Genomic DNA, 21,897 nt, shown 5'->3' with positions numbered 1-21,897 from the left:
ATTCACCCATTATGCAGTTTAACATTGATGTTTGTGTTAGAAGTACAATAAACATATTGTGGGCTGTCACTCTTGTTAAAATAGGGCGTAGAAGTATTGTTAGTGTAAAGGTTTGAACAAACATACCATAAATACACATTATGGTTATAAGCTGTGGTTGCCATTGACTGCTCTCTTTTCTTCTCATGGGAGGAAAACGAACCCTGGTAAATCAAATGTTTTGAATAGGAAAGCAGGAGAGAAAAAGCAACGTTGGGTGAAAAGTTTCACAAAGTTTTGCATCCTTGAGTCATCTCGTGGGAGCCATCCTGGTTAATTCTCCCTATCGGGTATAGCTTTCCGAACCTGAATGCGTGTGGCGCTGTAACTTTCTTTACCTTTAATTCTCGGAATATAAACTTCCAGAACGATGAACGCGGGATGTGTGAATGCACGCTGTATGAATGCCGAAGTGCTATTATTCATAGATTGTATCAAATTCTGTCTTATAATCGTGTGAATAATAGAATTATTTTCTAATCTGTAACTTTACTTTTGATGAATAGGATTCTTCTGCGAAGTGACCCAATGCTGGGCCGATGATGCCAAATGACAAAATCATGGAAAATATCAATATATGAAGGACTTGACGTTTCCAGAACCGCAAAACCCGAAGTATACGTCCAAGAAGCGATCGATCAGATATCTGTATCGCAAGATGATATCGCTTGATATCGGCTATACGCGATAGGGAGAATTGAGTGTGGCATCATGTGTTCTGAAACTCCTAATTTTTTTTCTTCATACATGAAATTAAAAAAAAAAAAAGTAGCATTGCCATTACTGTGGTATCTGTAACTTGAATGGAATGAACGACTCTGACATGGAGGGGTTTTTCTGTCAATATTCACCTGTCTTGCATGTATTGCAGGGTAGTATCCATAATGATGCATGATTGTTCTCAAAGCAGGTGACTATATGACCGTTAACAGATTAAACCACACAATCAAATCTTGATATCATAAGAGCCAAAGTGTTGAACTACAATTATGTAGTATACTTGTCATTCACTTCTATTCAAAAGCATTAGTTACATAATAGCTTTTTGTTTTGTTGTGTAACTTCATATGCATTTCTAGAGCACTTATTCCATGGTCTATTACAAGATATTGGGCTGAAATGATCTGTGCTTACACCCCCACCCCCCCCCCCTTGCAAGATTGCATCAAAGCTCCAGGAATGGAACAGTGTTGTAAATGGAAAAAGAAAAAAAAGAGTTTTAAAATGTACCAACAATAATGAGTAACAGTCTTTTCCATTTCAAATGATTTTCTTCACAGTTCAAAGGATTGCAAAACACGCTATTCTTAAAAAACACGCGCACACAAAAAAAGACAAAATTTTACAGACAATGTAATTCTTAAAATGTGAGGAATTTTCCTTATTGTTTCTGTGTGATTCCCCAAACTGTTATGAATTTTGAAAGAATTGTGAGGAAATTTGTCATATGACTTTTGCTGTCTCATATACAGCTTGTGATCTTGTTTTGTTTTCTGTTCCTTCCTTTCCCAACACACTGGGTATTGGTGGCAATAACCCTCCCCTGCTTATACACACACTCGCAAATCTGTTTGTTTGTTTTTTCCGTTGGTTTTAAAAGAAAGTCAAGGAAAAGAATTTGAAATGGACTTTTTTTTTGCCTGCTGGTCACCATATCGAAGGTCTGTAACAAATATTCGTGTACACCGAACTAGAATTTGACTTCTGGAGAATGTTTACAAATCTTGCCAGGACCCGCTGATGACAGATAAAATGACAGTGGAATGCCTCATAATCTCATTTCCAATAGTGAGATTTATGTGCGGCGTAAACCTTTAGATGGGGAGCTGAGTGAGACCAGAATGCCTGGGTGAAGATTGGTAAAAACTCTGCCTCTAAACGTCCTCCATAAATCTGTTGCGCAGTTCTCTACAGCGGGCCAGACGTTAAATGTAGGCCAGTGAGTCAGCAGAGTCTGCTCTGTGTTTGCAGTGTGGTGATTTACAGCCCCACATGCGCTGGAAAGGCTCAAATCCAGGATCAAGTTGAATAACTTCTTCCCAGTTGATACATTTCTTTCTAATTCTGTGCTAAGAGGATACCTGTTTAACTAATAAAGACATAAATTTATTGTTTTTTTTGAAAGGGGTGAATTGTCACCAAGCTATACAAAAATTTCAAGTCATGAAATCGAAATTTAGAAGCACATTGTTAAAAAAAAAAAACTGCTTTTACAACAGTAGCCATTATGATTGCCAGATGACTACAGAATGCAAAATCTTACACTTACACTTGTGAGGATTTCTTAAGTAAAAAGTTGTCTACAACTTAATAAGAACTTAGATTAATGGTGTATTTAATGTTGATGAATTTTGCCATTTAAATTCATATCATACCGTGCTGAAACGATACCAAGAGGAGATTTCCAAAGCAGGAATAATCGTGTGAAAGAAAAAGGAAGTATCGGGTATCTCCACTGTGTCGTGGATGGACAGTATGTGACATTAGACTGAGAGACACACTCGCCAGACGTGTCAAGTGCTCTGGTCTGGATTTTTTGCCAAAATAAATGTGGAAAAGGCTAAGAGGTGAACACTATGTTTCAATAAAATCTAGACAGTCTGGGATCACGCACATCCTAATTAGTGGTCATGCCAGTTGTAGAAAGGGTTACAGGATGCACAATTCACAATTACAATGAAATATCTTGATATTTTGTGAATTGATTTCTGGAATAGACCATGAAATAAATTGCAAAATACCATGGTATTTACGGTGGAAATTCAAACCTCGCACAAAATACCCATGCGAGATTCGAGTGTGAATCGTGTCACGAAATACTTAACCACCAATCGTACAGCGTACTGTATTTGTCACATGACCTGACACACTTCCTGTATTGACCCCATAGGGGATTATGCACATGTGCAGTGCTTGCCAGAGATAATAGTATCTTGTGCGTGAGATTGTTACCGAGTGAATTACCATGGTATCCATTTCGATGGTATTTTGCCAATGAGAGTGGTGCCACAAATTACTGTGGTGTATGTACGACACGTGTACCAGGCCAATTCAAATGTGAATACACTTACAGATACATCTGAAACTGCTGCACAAAGTTTCAGAACTAGGTCATGCAATGTGGTATGCCTTCTATTCTTGTTTAGCAATTGCGAACACGTAGTTTGAGGAAAAATTCAGAATTCCAAATGTACACGGTGATGAAACCATAGTATTTCTTGCACAGGCAGGGGGCATGACTTCCAAACTCTCCAAACTTGCTCAGGCATGTCTCGAAATGTCTGTAGCTGTATGTGATGTGAGGGTAGGAAAGAGAGAGAGAGAGATGGAAAAAGAGAAATTCAGGGAAGGAAAGGGAGAATGGGAATGAGAGAGAGGGAAGAGGAGAAACATATAAAAGAAGGGGGAAGGGTCATGTAGGGGGAAAGATAAATTGAAGGAAGAGTTGGCCTAAAATGGACCACATGCAGAAGAGATCAGTCCTCAGTATGCACAGTGATGACAGATGAGGGCCAAGTGCAAACCAGAGAGCAAGCCAGCCTTGGTAAATATTCCCATGAGGAAAAAAACATACAGACAGAGAGAGAGATATACAGACAGACGGACAGACAAACAGGCAGATAGAAGGAGAGAGAGAGAGAGAGAGAGATAGAGGCAGAAAGAGACAGACAGATTGTGGGGGTGGGGTAGGGTGAGAGGAAAGAGAAGGAGAGAGAAATGAAACTTTTCTGCGTGCATGTTGCATTCCCCTCAATGGAGGACAATGTAAGCAGCTGTGGAAGAGGTGGGAGATCGCGATGGCGATTACGCGGGGAATGTGCGGATGAGCACCATGAGCTGAACTTGACAAGGGTGGGTTGGAATGTGATTGTGATCACGGTAGTAAAGCTGTGTGGTCAGAGTGATGTGCGTACAAGTAATTTGTGGCATTTGATGCCCGCGAAAATTATGCATTAATTATTGGACCATGTTGTTCATTGAGCATGATGAGAAAAGGGTGATAGAGCTTTGCTCTTTTTTTTGGGGGGGGGGGGGTATACAGTTTGAAGTCTGAAAAGGAGAACTTCACTAATCAGATAGAGAAGTGCTGTACATCAGCAGCAGCTACATGGAGGAAGAGGCTGAATAATCAAAACATCTGTCATAAAATAATAGCCAACAGTTGGGAATATATCTTTGCTGGCCATTGTACTGTAGATATAAGTGGCGAAGCGACACCTTTCGGATGAGTGCTTGATAGTGATTGAAACTGAACCTCATCCTGTGCTGTGACAGATGTACAACACAAGACTTGTGTGGCTGATGTACATTAGTGCTTTGTTTTGTTTTTTTCAAATCAGGTCTAGTAATTTCATAGGAATTATCTGAAGGATTTCTCAGGAAAAATGCCAAGTAGAAGGGCATTATGTTTGTGTTTGTTTTTCCTCAAAACACAGTGAATGATATGCTGGTAAGATTTCTTCCTCATTGATGTAGGCCTACATAGACAACTTGAGCAATAGAATGGACTACTGTATCTCACAGACCTCTGATATCCTAAAAAAAAAAAAGGCAAGTCATACATAGGTTTGAAATGCTACATATTCTGCAATCAGAGCGTGTTCAACCAATATTGAATTATGCTTTCTGTTGTTACATGATTAATTCATTCATCAGATAAACTTTTGGAAGAGCAGTCAATGGTTTTCCCCGTATACAGAATGCTTCCACGTTAAAACTGTCATTTGTTGTCATCCAGCAAAGCTGTATGAATATCACTTCCTTCTTCTACCTGAGATTTTGTTCAGAAGACAGGTTTCGGTTTGAGTCTAGTGTTTATTCTGTTACCGTTTGTGTGCTGTTTACTTACTTTGTGCCCACAAGTTGGCAAGGAGGCTGTGCTGCTCAGCTTAGAAAAATATCACTGATTTTCAGAACACTCTGATTGTTTTCTCTATTTTAGTAATTTTAGTATCACATTACTGCATAGGATGGCAAAATATAACATTCCTGTATTACCCCTCTGTGCGCCATAATTATTTCCTATTCATAGCTATATACATGTATGTGCTTGTGCACATTTGACTTGTTGGAACAGAAAGAGTAAAGTGTGTACTGATATTAGATTTAGATTTTCCATGCTTTTGCTGATATGAAATGAGGACATCAGTCAAGTTCGTAGTAAAGACTGATAATATTATCACCAGAAGCGATGTGAAAGAATTTTATCAGGTCGGAAAGAATTGGCCATATCTCATTATGTGTGCTTAACCTGCAATCTATGAACTTTACACACATTTGCATTCTAGTTGCTCAACTTTAATGAGGATTATCAGCCATGATATGATATTATACAGTGCGAATTACACACACTTAAAATAGCAGCAAACCTCTAGGACCCACGTGAACAAGTGCAGTGGCAGGGGCGGCATTGTGGTGGAGCATGTAACCAGTATTTTATTGACCTTGTTAGACCTTTGCTCTGTATTGCAAGGTTATGGGTGTACCTGCAGAAACATCAATTCTCTCCTATATAAACAGCGCGCAGTCTACTTTCTAGACCGCTGAGCGCATCAAATCAAATGTGGGAAACGTGCAGGACTGACAGATCTGAAAGAGAAGGTGTCTTTTCACCTCAGATGATTATCACCTCAGATGATTATGAGGTGTTTCTAATGGGTCGGAGTTTGATGCTGGTACACGCGATGTATATCACTTCTTGCTGTTTTCATGACGCCAGGTATTCATGAAGAGGTTTCTCTTTCTGTTGGAAAGTGTGATATATGGATTCAATCAGCTGTGCTCTCTTCTAGCTGTACCAGAAGTGCAATGAACTTTCTCATCCTCTGTCACAAATTAGTAGGCTGATGTACAAAGGACCTATATGTGTCTTCTAATGCCTATAGATTCCTTAATTTTTGTGTAATTGCTGGAATGGAGGAGATGGCATGTATAAAGAATAAGTTGAAAAGATATGAAGTAACATGAAAAGTTAACAGTGTAACAGTTACTGGTGATCAACTGTTTGTAAACACCAAAGCATGTCACCACTAAAGCTCTTTCAATTCCTTCATACATAGTGTATGTTAATCATTTAGCCTTACTGGAGCACTGCCTTATAGATTGTATGTCCTAAATCGAGACATACACACTAAACCTTCTTGATGGAAAAAATTCTCAACAGTGGTGAGTATTTTTTGCTGCTATGAACTGGCATACCGTTAAAACATTGGGAGTCAATGTCTTCCTATAAATTCTGTTTAGTAAATCTGCATAGCAATACGCATATATGTGCAAAATAATGTATACATTTTTAGGGTATGTGTCATAGTGATTGATGTAGATTTTCTTCCACCAAAGATAGTAAATAAAACAAAATTGCGGATACACAGGCAACCATCCCACACATTGGAGGTTGTGAAAATATGATGATAAAAAGCCTTAAGAAAATAGAACGAAAAATCGAGTGAGTCAAATTTAGAAACAAGTTCTATGCTAACAGCAGTGAGTATGATGACGTAGGTGAAGATTATTATCAGCTCGATTAAAGCTGACAGTTTTGTCGCCATCGTCATTCTTTCTCATGGAGACCTTTCGCTCCGATGTGCAGTTCTTGCCAGTCTGGAGTTTAGCTGTGAGACTAGTGTCATCCCAGGGTCGCCCTGTGCTCCTGTCATTGACATCTCCAAGAACTCATGTTCAGCACTTTCTTCAAAGGGGGGGGGGGGGGGGATGGGGGGGGGGGAGGCCTCAGAGATGGATATATTGTACTTGATGTAGTCCCGTCAAGGGTAGTAGCCTCAAGATATTCGTCACAACCCACCCTATTGCGTCTGCTGGAGCTAGGAGTCAGGAGGGATATTGTATTGCAGTGTTCAAGGGCATTATGCCCTCCCATCCCTCTTCATCGGCTCATTCTTTCCTCCTAATTCAGTTTTTTTTTCTTCCCCTCCCTCGTTCTGCATATTCGTATCTGCCTGTGTCGATTTGTCTTTTCCTTTGCTGTATTGTGGTTATCTCTTGGACGAATACGTGCATCAGAAAAAATGAATAAATGATATATATACATATCTATGAAATGTAAAAATGAATGTAGGCCTATTTATGTTTTCCTTTGCTGTATTGTGGTTATCTCTTGGACGAATACGTGCATCAGAAAAAATGAATAAATGATGAACACATATGAAATGTAGAAATGAATGTCGGCGTTTTTATAGTTAGAATAAAGATTTGAAGATCATACTGTAAAACCAGAAATTTTTGTGTGCATGAAGCTTTTATGACTTTTGTAAGGAGCCAATATTTGTGAAAGTAAAATGCATGCGAAAGTTTTTGTCTAATACTTCAATAATGCGTTAGGTGCCAGTCGTCAGTTTGTTAAAGTTTCATGCCACGAATGTTTCTGATTTTACAGCACAGCATGTGGTATTATGATACAATATATTGTAAACATTTAGAAAACGTGATGCCTCCATTTAGATAGAACACTCATTGATGACTCTTAGTCTTGTCATACGATACAACATATCGTAAACACATAGGAATCAAGTGATGCCTCAATTTTAATCAATCATGCGCTCATTGACAATATTTTTAGTCCTGTCACGATGACAGATCACAATGCCTCACATCCACCCGTGCTCCTTTATTGCTCTCAATTGGTGGGGAGTTCATCATACGTGAAATGTGTTTGAATCACCCCCCCCCCCTTTCACTCAATCCGGTTGCACTCTTTAGTCCCACGCAGTGACATCTGCAAGAGGACGTTGATGACAGCCCCTTCGTCAAACATTTACCCTCCAAAACGTGTACACACGCTATTTCACCTCAGCCATCCATGTAATGATTCCAACAGAGATCAGCCATTTTGTTGTGGTAGTACACTTTAGGTTGATCAATATAACATTTTTTCTCTGCAAGTGGCATAACAGAATGAAAAAACAATCAATATTTGCCTATGATTGTTGGACTTTGGCCTTGGTTCTAAACACCACGCCTCAGGCCTAGTCTCCGTGATAAAGACTTCACTCTCATTTTTACAGCTTCAACAAGAGCACTTCTTCTTTTATGCCCTGAACTGCAGTACAAAGATGAAGTATTTTAATCTTTATTGAGATTGACACTCATAAATATTTTCAGTATGCATGGCTTCCAATAAGGATAAACTATAGCTACAATTATGACTACATTTGTAAGCTATATTTGTAATTGAGAACTAATGTAGCACTGTCTGAAACCAACAATAAATCATTAAGTGCTTTGCAGGTATGGGTGTGTTCAAACATACATTTGTATTGAGATAAAACAAATATTGAGTGTGTTCTACATTTTACAGGGTGTCTATAGGTACACACTCATTTATAGCTACCCAGGTGATGTAAATGTTTAGTTGGACCTCACAATAACTTGGTGTTTGTGTTTTGATGGTGTATGTGTATATTCTTCATATAGAATGCCAACTGGTGGCTATGTGCTGCAGCTAAGACTAGTGTGGGAGCCATTAGTGCACTGTAGCGTGAGGAGCTGTTTGCCCTGTCATGGGTCTAGACAGGTTGATATCTTTTGTAACCAGAGAATTGAGTGATGATGGACCTTAAATCGCTGACACTGATATGATATGCCTCGTGGATATTTGCAATAAAGCTTCCAGGAGGACCTGGCCTGGTGGGCTTCAGCCTACATGTTGGGGAGAAAACACACGTGAGGCCAGGGTTTATTACTGTTTGCAGCATCAAAAGGAGTGTTTACTTCAGAGAAAGTTGTAGGTTTGTTTGAATTAAAAGGCTGTAAATGAAAACAAAAGATCAAAAGATACAGGAAGTGAGAGTAAAGTTGGCAAAATCATGACAAAGTTGTGACAATTTTAAATGTCTGTATATGGCCTCCATTATGATTATGGCAGCCTATCTTGGTCTCATAGCTCTGACGTGACTTGCTTTTGTTGTGCACATTATTAGAAAAACATTTTAAAAGATCTGATAATGCTGAGCACTTTTCCTTTTGTCATTAAAAAAAAAATGACTTCCTTCAAATGGGTGAATTTTGTGTTCAATAGTCGGCAAATGGTATCAGCCAGTACATTGTGCCGTACAAGAGGAAGAAGAAGCTTGATGTCCCTGACTTGACTCGTTGAAAAAAAAAAAAAAAAAAAAAAAAAAAATTCCACAAAGGTATGGTACAAGTGGCACTCTGCCCATAACAGTTTAGCAATAGAATGCAAAATATGGGGTTTTCACATGAGGGAGACGATTCTTACGCAATGGCCATGGGAGAGATTGTCAGGTGACGTACCCACATACAATGTAGAACTTCCCCAGAAAAACATCTGATTTCGCTCAAGCTTTCCCTCACCTGGCGTTTCTGTTGATGGACCGTCAGTTTCAGGTGACTCATTGCACCACCTCCTTTAAAACCGTTTTCCATTTCTCATGGTTTGTCGGATTAACTCTCAAATTTCCCTGTTGGTCCTGTGACACTGTATTCACAGACCATCATATTCTGTCTGAGAAATATGCTCCTCTGATGAAACAGAAAGAGATAGCTCCAAACCCTAGCATACAAAACACATCATTAGCTATCCAGTAGTGTCTGTTTTCAAAATGTATGGTGAATTCTGTGATGTTGTGCAAGATCACCTATGAACGGGAAGAACAGGAGTATACATACACATACAGTAAACCTTGCACGAGTTGATATCACGAAAGTTGACAAAATGAAAAACTTGTGCTTTACGAAAGGGTCCCAAAGTTTGAACTTGTATTTTGTGTTGTCATGTTGACCTCCATGCTTGTCGACATTTGTGTATGTTGACAGATTTTCTCCGGTCCAGTGCTTGTTGACTCGTGTAAGGTTGACTGTATTTCATACTTTTCTTCTCATAATCACTGTGCTTATTATGTTCATACAGGCGAATGCATCCCTAAGAAACTACCAGGAATTGAAGTAACAGTATACTTCTTTTCTTTCACAATCACAGTCAACCAAAAAGACATAAATGGAATTAATGCAGGCTAGGTTTAGATACATATACAAACAAATTGATGGCCTTACAGACTTTCAGAAATTCTTAAGGCACAAAAAGCTCAGTGAGGTTTTATTCTGGTCCATTTTTTTTCTTATCTCTTGTCCATCAGCTTAACAAATTTATATCATCCACCAAGAAACATGAGACAAGTGTCTCCTGAAAATGTAAATGCAATTACCAAAGCAAACCTTAGTTTTCCATACCTATGGAAGAAAAAAAAAATCACAGATTGGAAGGGGGGGGGATTACCCTCCAAAGAACACTTTTGTAAACCATCTCATAAGATGCATGACACAGAATAACCTCCAGTTAGCGATGATGAAATGTTACCCTAGACTCTCTGGGGTAGAGTCTGGTACACAAGTCTGTGTCAAGCTCTAGAGAACACCTCTGGGTCCGAAAACAATCAGGGGTACATTTCGGCTGTGAACCACTTGAAGCGCTCGCTTGTCATGGGTCATATGATGTGTCGTCGCACAATGTTGTTGATTGCAGGAGATATGTTTCTAGTCGAATGCAATCCTGCCCACTGGATATGAACATGAACGTATTTCCTGGCGCATTCTCAAACTTCCTGCATTCCGCAGAAACCTGGCATGGACTGTTGAGGTTGCCATAGTAACACAAATGCGGCACTGCTTTCAAGCAGTTAGTAGTCTGTTAAGGTATGGTTTGATTGCCTGAGAGTAGTAGAATGTCACCTCAAATTTCTTCTCTTGACATGACAATATTTGAAGTACCCCCCCCCCCACACACACACACAATTTCAACAGCTGCTTATTTGAATACTGAAGTGTTTATACCAGTTGCTTGTTTCATGATTCGTTTCCACTGAAGCAAACAATGAAGTGGCAGGGCACAATACTAACCTTCCTGAGAAAGTTTGGATCTTCTTACCCAGCAAGTGGGTTAAATGAACTACCGGTATTTATGTATATATAGTTCAATGATGCTAAATGTACTCTTTGATATCTTGGCCAATAGCAGAATTGAGAAGCATGTCATTGGTCAAACTTATTTGTGAGAAGAATTAATGAGATGCCGTCTGTGTAAGAGCAAACTATTCCAAGATGTGAATTCCATGTTAGAGCTTCTGTACATGTATGATGGTCATTTGTAATTTGGAGTAATAAGCTAAACATTTTTACATTTCATTACTGTTAAATGCAGGTGAATGGTGTCTTTGACAAAAAAGGGGAAAAAATAGCACTTATATAGTGTCTATGTATGGTGTACATATTGTATGCATAATTCCATGGATGGGCCAGTTTATTGAAGACTCTTTTTCCTCGTCACTTTTATACTCATACTAGCGAGGGAATTTGGAAAAGAAGCAACAAGAAACTTATCACCTATGAGTTCAGATGGATCAAATAAAATTCATCTTTCATGATAATAGAAAAATATTGCAAAATGAAGTACAACATGCATGTAGTCGATACCCATGCTTATCTTCTACAGGGGCTACTTGTGTACGATTGTACATAATACTGTGACTGCACTTAACGTTGGGGCAGTAGATAATGGATGTAACATTGGCATTACTGTATTTATTTATGCGTGTGTGTGCATCTGTTGATTAGCTAGACCTTTCTATGTCGGGGAAATAATAGGCATGATTAGTTAATGACATTTGCGATGTAGGAGTGTGTTGGTATTCCAATCACGCTGTTTTAATTAGGCAGATTACCTAGCGGCACTATCGAGTCTGTGCAAAATTGGCCTTCGCAAGAGTAATGAAATGCATCCACTGGCCTGATTGAATGGATATCGTCTGTATACGGCCCTCCATGGCAACCGGTCAGATGACTCCCATGTACGTGCGTGTGCACATGGGGCACAGTGATGAAGGATGTGCATAAGACGTGCTGGGGTGTCGTCACTGTGTGCAGTGCTGGAGTCGGGTTCGGGAGATGGTAGGGTCGATATCTGTTCTAACACCACCTGAGGCAAAAAAGCTACTGCCCTTTTTAAAAACCATCACCACCACCACCAACAACAGCAACAGCAACAAGAAAAAGCAGACCAGCTGTGATATTAATGATGGATCAAGTTACCACCAGCTAAAACATGATTGTGCAGATAATCACGCCCCACTGATGACGTGGGTATAGAAATCCGGTGAACTATGAACATAATGAGTGGTGATGAAGCCTTTTACACACAGTGGGCTGTCACGTGATGCTTGCCATTCAGCAATCCCAAATGAGAGATCACTGTTTACTGTCGCAAGGTGTGAACGGCACAAGTAGCCTGTGACTCTCCAGAGTTCCTCCTCAGCCCGACTATTCATGTCAGCAGCCCTTTCACACCGTAGCCTGTGGGCAAAGATGATTTATCAGATATTAAGTGTGGAGTAATAGAGATGTGATTTGTAAGCTTGTTTGAGAAAAGGGGGGGGGGAAGGTTGGCAAGGAAGAAAGAATGAAAAAAATAAAAGAACAGGGGGTAGTGGAAGAGATGGGAGATAGTGTTCAAAGAGAAATAGAAATAGCAATTTTTGGTATTGTAGCCACCATAATTGCAGAAAAATTCAGGAAGCTGCTCAAATTCTCAATGGCTGTCTGATGACTTCTATATTAATCAGAAGAGTAATGTTGAAGAGGTAACTTTCATGGTCAAAGTGACTTAACTATCAGTCATTTGATGATAATGAGAATGCATACATTTCAAGATGTACCGGTACATGTCGATAAAGTAAGACGGGCAAGTTAAGGAAAAAGGTAATGTTGGGCCCTGCGAATTATCTTACATCCACTCAAATGTTCATTGTATTTTCTATGAGGTCACTGTGATTCATGCTGTGTGGGTTTGATAGTGTTATTTCCTTTTGCAGTATAGCCAAGAACAAATGAAATTTAGGAATATGACCGTGACCCATGACCTTTCACCTTTAGTATGTGTCCCCACAAGTTGATGTGCGTAGCTTCGTCCACTCGTTGTAAAGGCCTTACATATGCCAAGTTTCATTTGGATACTTTAAATGGTTCCTGAGTTATGTCATGATCTACAAAAGCAATTCTGGACGGATGTAAGAAAGGTTGGACAGATGAACAGACAACCCAAAAACTAAAATGCCTCCGGCGACACCTTGTGGTGGAGGCAGAAAAACACAAATAAAGGGGGAGAGGGTTTCTGAAGTTCTTTCTGTCCTTTGACACAGTACCTGTATGGGTTGACCTACATTGGCGAATGATTGAGCTTGTGTGATAATTCCTCATGGACCATAAACTTTTACTTTCCCGATTATATGTGTGTTTGTAAGTTGTTATAGACCATAACTTGAAATGGAAAATAGATTTTATAAAGTACTGTATTGGTGTCCAGCTAAATATTAATATCTTCGTTTGATGTATATTTTACATTTGTTTGTGTGTTTGTTTTTTCCTCATGAAGAAAATGAAATCGTGTGCAGGAGTGCTTTCACCTTGTGGAAATTTCACAGCACAGAATATTTGCTCCAGTTGTACATGTATCAGTTGATGATAGGTGTGACCACAGTGTGGTTCTTGGATGATCATCCGCTTCTCTCGCCAGATGATGTGTTGGGATTTCCATGGAGGAATTCTTGGACCCGCACACACACACACACACACACACACACACACAAACACACATACGTATGATTCATGCTTGACACTTTTCTCCTTCTCTCCGCCTTCTCTCTGTCTGTTGCACAGGTCACCCGACATGTCTCAAGTATTCATCGGCGCTGATGGAGCGCATCCGACACAGTCGTTGGCAGTGTGCCGAGTGCAAAACATGTGCAATCTGCAATAAGCGTGACAACACGGTAAAACTGGCAGAATTGCCTGCGTAGCCTGATCAAGATAACACAGGATGCAACATGAGATATGCTAGTTTTGTTTTGTTTTGTTTTCCTTTGTTTTTTTGGGGGGAGGTAGAGAAATTTTATCAATGACTTGCATGGTCATAATTATCAGTGCAAAGGCATTGGGCTAATGTGTCTGTCAAAAAAAAATATATATATATGATTTGTAGTCATGGCAATTGAATATTTTGCAATAACGATCATAATCTTGATAGTGATATTATTGACCATGATAGTGAATAACTGGTCTTGCTCCTACTACTTTTGCTTTTACTATTGCTGTAATTACTAGTGGCACTGCATGTGATACAGATGTAGGAAAAATTAATCCATGTAGAATCCATGAGTATGTTACTGATGGAAGAAAAAATAGAATTACGAGAATAAAAGTGATGAAATCAATCATCTTATCACACATAATATGTGTTGCAATAGCACAGATACTGATTTCTAGAAGTACATTTATGTATTGTATATTTGGAATCTTCGGTATTTATTTCAGTTGCCCTGCTGAAGGCGTTGGCTGTAGTTGCCCTTGTTTGTTTATTTTTTCTATCACTGTGACCTACAAAGCATTTCAAGGCCAACAAATTTGAGATAGAGGTACCTTGTTCAATTTTCAGCATATTTTCTTACAATATATTTTGTACCACTAGCTTACCCATGCTTCAGTCCGATCGTTCATTCCTGAAACCATAATATCAAGAGTTGCAACTTGTAAGTGTTTTCCGTAATGGAGGTCAGTGTTGAGATTTCTTCTAATCATATCGCTTTGTAAAAGTTGTGATTGGATGGCATTGAACTGCCATTTGCTTTGAAAAAACAAAAAATGATTGAGACTTTCGGGAACTGAGAAAGGGGAGGGTATGAGAGAAATGCTGCATCCCCTTAGGTCTTGAGACCATGACCGCAGAAAAAGAAGAAGAAGAAGAAGAAAAACACAGGAAAAAAAGCTAGAAACAAGGTTGAGAAATGCCAGATGAGTGGCTCATCACTTCTTGAAACCTACTGAAGGTCAAAATGAACGTGTACAATACCTCCTCAAAAATGTGTAAATGTCTTGAAAGCATCCTATACAAAGGTCGACAAAATCTTGACTGGTTGGGTTTTGTGTTGCATGTAGGAAAAAAAATCTGCGCTTGATTAATCGCTTCAGCATAAGAGAGCACCTGTTTTCGGGGTGTCTCAGCGTGATTAATCAATAGAACTTTTTTTTTTTTTTTTTATTAAGTTGGAGAAAAGCAATGCCATTACTGAAATTATCCTAATTTGTTTGTTTTCTTCAGGATTTACTAGTGTGCGAAACCTGCAATCTCGGGTTCCACGCCAGTTGCCTCAAGCCACCCTTGAAACGCATCCCGAAAGGTTTGTGTTATGATGATTACGGTGATGATTCACAGCATTTTTTATGGCACCATATATGTTTGAAAAAAAGAAAAATAATTGAAGGGCACAGACTTCTCCAAGAGACTTAGTCATTGAATATCATGCTAGTAACAATTGGTATCAGTCAATCGCCTACAATAATCCTGTGTGCACGTCACACACAAGATGGAGCTGGTTATAGAAAGCTCTGTACAACAACTGCCACCTACGACATTTGCAGTAACTGAATAGCCCGCCAGCAATCTTTTTTTTTTTTCAAGCATCTGACATGTTGCCAAGGCGACCTTAATTATTATAGTTCGGGCGCAATACGTGCAGCCTTCTCCGTGAAGCAAGGTCCAAGACAGGCGGGCCTTCAAATCAAGCACCTGTAATTTCATTGGGTCAAATTTGCCATTTAAGAAGAGATTATCAAGCGGAGTTGATTGACTGAGTTACTGCGTGGTGACATTGCACATTCCTCTTAATCTTTTGTGATGTCGGTCAATAGCTGGGAGAGCGAAGTAGATCAGGAGTGTTTGAAAATGCCTTTTGTACAGTATTTCCTGTAATATGTGATCCTGAAAAGTTTGAATGCACAGATTGAAGGCATTGACTGGCCAAAGTGATAGTCAAATGATAGGAAATTATATTGTTTATCGTGCATTGAATCTCAGATACATGCTGCAAATGCGGAGATATACATGATGTGTCTTAAATAGGCGAGGACTTCAGGAGAAATCATTTTGATTTTTTTTTTTCTCCAGAAAGTCTTTAATTCTATTCCTTAATAGACCTTTGTATGCTTATGTAGGCAAACAGTAAAAGGGATATTTTAAGACATTCTTTGGAAATACCACTCAATGACAGAAATTGAAAGGTAGAAGTGAAATTTCTAAGTGAGAAAGTTATCCACAATCTTCAAACTTTGTTTATCATTAGTTCATTCATTTTTATTAAAGTTATTCTAGTTTATTCGTTATAGGATGATTATGCTTTGATTGACATAATATAAAAATGGTGAGAACTTAATTCATGCTTCTGTGTATTTTGGTCAGCAAATTTCTGATGTACCTTTAGCCTCGTGTATATATAAGAACACTAAGTATTCTGTTGAGATTGAAGTTGGATTCCATCAGATTCAAAGATCAAATTGAATGCATATAAATGTACTGGTAGTATAATGTCTCTGTTTTCCTGTTTTTATTTATTTCCCCCCTCCCCCAAACTTGCCTTTGATTAGGTTCATGGCGGTGTAAGCCATGCAGGACAGGCAAGGGCCCTGGGACGGGACGGCTGGGTCCTGGCAGGCCAGGGCCAGGGAGGCCAGGACCGGGGAGGCCCGGGCCGGGGAGGCCTGGTCCAGGGAGACCTGGGCCGGGCCGACCTGCCAACAAGTTGTTCCGGAAGCAGTACCAGGCCAAAATCAACAAGGCCAATCGGCTCAAGATGAGGGCCATGAAGAATGGTCCTGCATCGTAAGTATCCTACTATTGCTGTCTAAGTGTATTTCTATACTCTCTGGCAGTTGTGAAACTTCTCATGTATAAATGATCCATCATTGTGTAATAACAACGCAAAGGATGTTCTTAAGATTCATTGATGGGTATAAAAATTTTCTTGAAAGTAATGTTGAAAGTAATGCTGATTTGTTGTTGTTAATTAGTAAATTGGGAAGTGTCGGAACAAAACAAAAAAAGTAACAGTGTTGTCATCATGTGCGCACACTGCATGCTCAGCATCCAATGTCCCGTCACGCAACGGCGGGGTCCAGCAAAAATGTGACAATGGATGGAAGGTCCGTTCGTTCTGCCTCGGGGGAATAGCAAGGTCATCTCCGACTGGGCACTCCCACATAAGATTCCTCCCACCCACCAAGGGCACAGGCCTCATCAAGTCGGTGGACCCACTGATGTGTGCGTACGTGCATTTGTGTGCGCATGTCGTTGGCATCGCAGGTTTAATTTGCCACTTCCGCATACGTTGCCGAGCGCAGGCGAGCCAGCCTGCTATTAATAGCGCACACAAATCAGCAGAAGAGCTGAATAAGAGTGCTCTCTCTCTCTCTAGCCGTGCCATGGTTTGCACAATAACTTGAGTAACCAGTGAGTTTTCTGACCTAGTTTGTATCAAAACTAAACGGGTGTTATGTTGAGGTTATTGCCACTCAAGATAGGGCTTGCTCTCATAAGTCGTGATCAAGACAGATGGTCTCCAGTAGAACTACAACATGCATAGAATAAGTTTATAAATCAGGCTTTGGCTTGCCCTATTTTCTCCCCCCCCCCCCCCCCCAATGAATTTCAGAATACAGTACAGTTCAACCTCGATTATCCCGCCTCCTTTTATCCGGAAATCTCTATTATCCGGACGCGTTCACGCGATGAAGGACTTTCATGGATCTCTTTCACTAATTTCATAAGATGTGTATGATAGGTTTCTCAATATGTAATGAGGTAAAACATGTGTGATTTTCACATAAAGATATACTTTATTTTTGTGAAGAAGGGACTACAATTTTGCACAGGCTAGCATAGATTACACCACTGTTGCAGGGTACACTACCTGCCTAGCTGCCAGTGCACTGGGACGGCAGCTTGGACGGCAGCTATATACATTAACATTGTGTCTCCCATATCCGGCCAATTCGCTTATCCGGATGAGCGCCGGTCCCGACATGGCCGGATAATCGAGGTCGAACTATAATAACAATTTGGCTCAGAAAGTAGGCAAGTAGAAAGCAAATAGAACCCTTGTTGCACACTTGAAATCGGTGTCCATTCATTAATGATTGTCACCAACTTGTGAGGTTTGAACTTGTACGTCACATGATATTTTGTGTGCTTTACACATGTCAAACCTTTTGATTGCTGGTCTCTCAAACTGAGCAAGAGCTAAAACATTGACATTTTTGGAATGGCAAGGCAGGAATTACAAATCAGTGCAGAGTAAGTTCAGGTTTGTAGACAGATTTAAAGAGGCAGAATGTACTCTCAAGTACTGTATCTTCCATATATATTTAGTGAGTCTATTTTTTAACAAATCAAGACTAAATAACAATTTAGCGAGTGATTGAATTTACGATTGTGGTGTACTGTTATCAATGGAGAAATGTAAGTGTGCACATCACATTCATGTCAGGATTGAGTTGATGATTTTATGTGTTTTAAAATTCTCGAATAGCACTCGACTAGTGAAATTTGCAAAAGTAAAAAACCCTCAAAATATATGGCGTACACAGTAGTAGAGATATTCACTGACATACAGTGTCACATGGAGTGACTTTTGATTTGAGAGGAGTGTATAGTCTTAATATGGAAAAGCTGTAGAGTGGTATTTTTGGGTATGAATAGCGGTATGATTATTAAATGTAGAACGATTCTGTGATTTAAATGCCCCTGATGTGCCGTGTATTCTGGGCGCAGCGATCGAGTGCGACTCGCTGGAATCTTTGCATGAGCGGATGTTGACTCCCTCAATTGTCGCGTGACATTTGGCTGCTTTGCTCCCGCGCGGCGTGGGGGAAGAGTTATCTCCGTGTATTACTTCATAGTGGATGATATCGCCACATCCCTCGGTGGTTGTGAGCGGATTATATGCCAGCCACAGAGTGCGTTGCCTGATGCTTACGACCACACAGGCCCAGTTAAGACTGGACTAGTATGGCTGCGCAAACTCCATTCTTTCTCCCCGGTCATGACACCACGATACCGAGGGACCAACAGGTGGCTGAAGTGGTAGACTAGTGATGAGTTGTCGAAATTGAAACGTGGGGTACGCAGCGATGTGGGAGGATAAAGAAGGAAACGCAATGATGAGGTATGGCGGCTCATCAGCGCGAGAGCTTTGATTGCGATTGGAAAGCAGGCGTGCAGAGCGTAGACTAAAGGCAGGTGTTGAAATGGCAACCCGAATGCATTGTCAGTGATTTATTAATAGAGCCGCACAGTAACCAGCCCAGCTTGTGGGAAGCAGTCAAGTGTTAACTAGCCATAGGTTGCATTTAAAGGGAATCAATTATTAACAGTGATGAAAAGTGAGATGCTTTTCCACCAAATTGATTTCAGCACTTGATATGAACATGAAAAAGACAAAACCCGGGAACTCGCCCCCTTTCAAAGGAAATGAATTCCTAGTACATGTAAATCCAGATGAATAAAAATGAATGAATGATTAATTGACCAGATATATTGTATGATGATCGAATAGATGTGTAGGTGTGTAGATAGATGTATAAATAGACAGATAAGTAGATAGACATGGGTAGTGAATACTTAGGTGAATAAGTAAGTGAAAATGGAAGAGAAGCATTGATCCTTAGAGGCCTTGTGTTATGTGCAACAGATTTGCATGTGGCAGAGAATATAGGAGTTAAGGAAGGTTGTAATGAATGATGAGTCCATCAATATGTCAAAATATAGCAAAATACATTACTTCTTTTGTAATATAAATATATTAAGAGAAGTTTCAAATTTACAGCATTTTTTCCTCCAGAAGTCATAAATTCATTATTTTGATCAGAGTATGCACAGATTGATGTATGTTTTTTTTTTTTTTAATTTCTCAGGAATTAAGTTATTCAGAATGACCGGTGTACATAAGACATGTTTGGTATTGTTATACACTTTTAAAGCTTTGGATACCTGATTCTGGTTATCTTCTGCTTTCCCCCTCATTATCATATCCATCAAGCATTATCCATGAGAGGCTTTATTGACGACCTGTGATCAGATGAGGACAGGTTACTTGTGGAATTGCTCATGTGGAAAAGACCACAATGCTAGTTAACATGAACTTTAAAAGCCAACTCCAACTTTGTCCCAAATTCCCCACTCTGGACTCATTATTCATGGGAAGTATATTTAGGATCTTGGAGAGTCCTCAAAACGGTCGTGTGTGTATAAATACGCACTCGACTCCCCGGCATGTCCATAGCGAGAAAAAAAAAAAAAAAATGTGTCTGTTTTTAGCCACAATGTTCCTCCTGTTGGTTTTGAGTGTGTCAGTCTTCTTCCTGTGGGGTTACTATTTATAGACTGGGCATAATTTCGTTCATCTGGTTGAGTGGCTGATGAGAAGCGATTACTCAAATCCACATTTCATGGAAAGAGGAGTAGGAATTTTCAAGGGGTAAGACAAAGATATTAGTTGAAGCTTTGTAAAAGTGTGAAATACCAGTCTAGACAAGAGGGCAACATCAAATGGTGACTTTTAGCTGATTAATATTATTGTAGGAGTGAGTTGAACTGGATCCTTAGTAACTGTCCGAGCCAAAGTTTTTGCGTACAGATGTTTTCATGAAAATGCTTCTTGTCAGACATCTTGGCATGTTGTTTGTTTCACGGTTGCGAGGGTCTCATAATCATTACTTCATCTTTCATGATGTGAATTAGAATGAGTAACGAGCAGCAATACTAGTACTAAATGTTTTCACTCATTGATTCCTCGTAAATAGACGAGTATCGTAAAAGTGGAAATTTTCACTGTGTGGAAATTTTCGCGGATTTCACACGACTAGAAACTATTGGGAAAGTAAAAGCATGCAAATATTTTTGCTTGATATATTTACCACTGTTTGACGTATTGATTATGCAGAGTTGAAAACATGGGAAGTTCATTGTACTTGGTGGAGCACAAAAAATTACGCATGCGAAGATATCCACTTTTTACAGTAGTATGTTCTACATTGGAAGCAATGTACTGTACCTGCATGTTGTTATACCCCAGATATCGCTATGTCATGACCCATGCAGCATGCTTGACTTAGAGTAATCACTACTTGTGCCTGATTTAGCACTAGCAGTACTTGTTTTTTTCTTTTTTGTCATGATGTTTTCATGTGTTTTATATTTTGAACATTGTTATTTTAGCAGGTCTATGGGGATGTGCATAATACACAAAAATGAGCCCACCATGAAAATTGTACAGTACTTCTTGTTACTTATTTTTCGCGAATCGGGACTTCCTGACAATTTTGCAAGTTGGTTAAATTAGCGATTGTGAAGTGCACATCACATTAATGTCGCGATCAGAGTTAATTTTTTTTGTCTGTTTTTAAATTTGCAAGTAACACTCATCTCGCAAAATTCACGAAAATAAAAACCTTTTGAAATATTTGGTGTATGCAGTATTCTGTTGTGATTAGAGTGACTGAACACCTGTGTAAAATATTAAAGCACTGACTCCATGGCCTGTCATTTGATCATGATAAGAAGACCAGTAATGATTTACTCAGCTGATAAAGGCAAAGAAGACATCATGTTTATTTGACTACCAGCACCCAAGTTTCCTGCAAGTGATATATTTGTGACTGGTTAATAATTCATCACCATGTACATACAGGCACATCTCCACTTGGTAACGCTTGCATGTCTAGGACGCCCACAGGAGTTACCTTGTTAAGTGACTTTTATCAACTTTATTGTCATGTTGGCCACTTTGCATCTGTTTCTGTCAAATGTCTCACTGAACACTGTGATGTCCAGATAGGTGTCATGTTTGTGATTTAACACCCTTTGCTGCATATTTGTTGTGTACAGTCAACTCAAAGGGAATGCTTGGCTGCTATTTGCTAGTCCACTTTGGACATGCACATTCAGATCTGGAATCATGTCAGATGTTGTCTAATCTAGTAGCTGGATATTTCTCAACTTTTCAA

General features: G+C 39.5%; 1 protein-coding gene across 1 annotated transcript in view; it reads left to right on the top strand.

Annotated features, from left to right (window-relative positions):
- LOC140228691 (uncharacterized) overlaps positions 1-21,897 on the top strand; it is a 147,620-nt gene that overhangs the window by 57,525 nt on the left and 68,198 nt on the right. The window contains exons 4-6 of the mRNA XM_072308958.1: positions 13,723-13,835; positions 15,161-15,239; positions 16,483-16,717. Coding sequence (XP_072165059.1) covers positions 13,723-13,835; positions 15,161-15,239; positions 16,483-16,717 — 427 coding nt within the window. The remainder of the gene's footprint in view (positions 1-13,722; positions 13,836-15,160; positions 15,240-16,482; positions 16,718-21,897) is intronic.

Source organism: Diadema setosum, chromosome 5 (genome assembly GCF_964275005.1).
Source record: "Diadema setosum chromosome 5, eeDiaSeto1, whole genome shotgun sequence".
In the NCBI taxonomy this organism is placed as follows: Eukaryota; Metazoa; Echinodermata; class Echinoidea; order Diadematoida; family Diadematidae; genus Diadema; species Diadema setosum.
The sequence above is the reverse complement of the archived record's forward strand: the minus strand, read 5'-3'. Positions and strand labels throughout refer to the sequence as shown.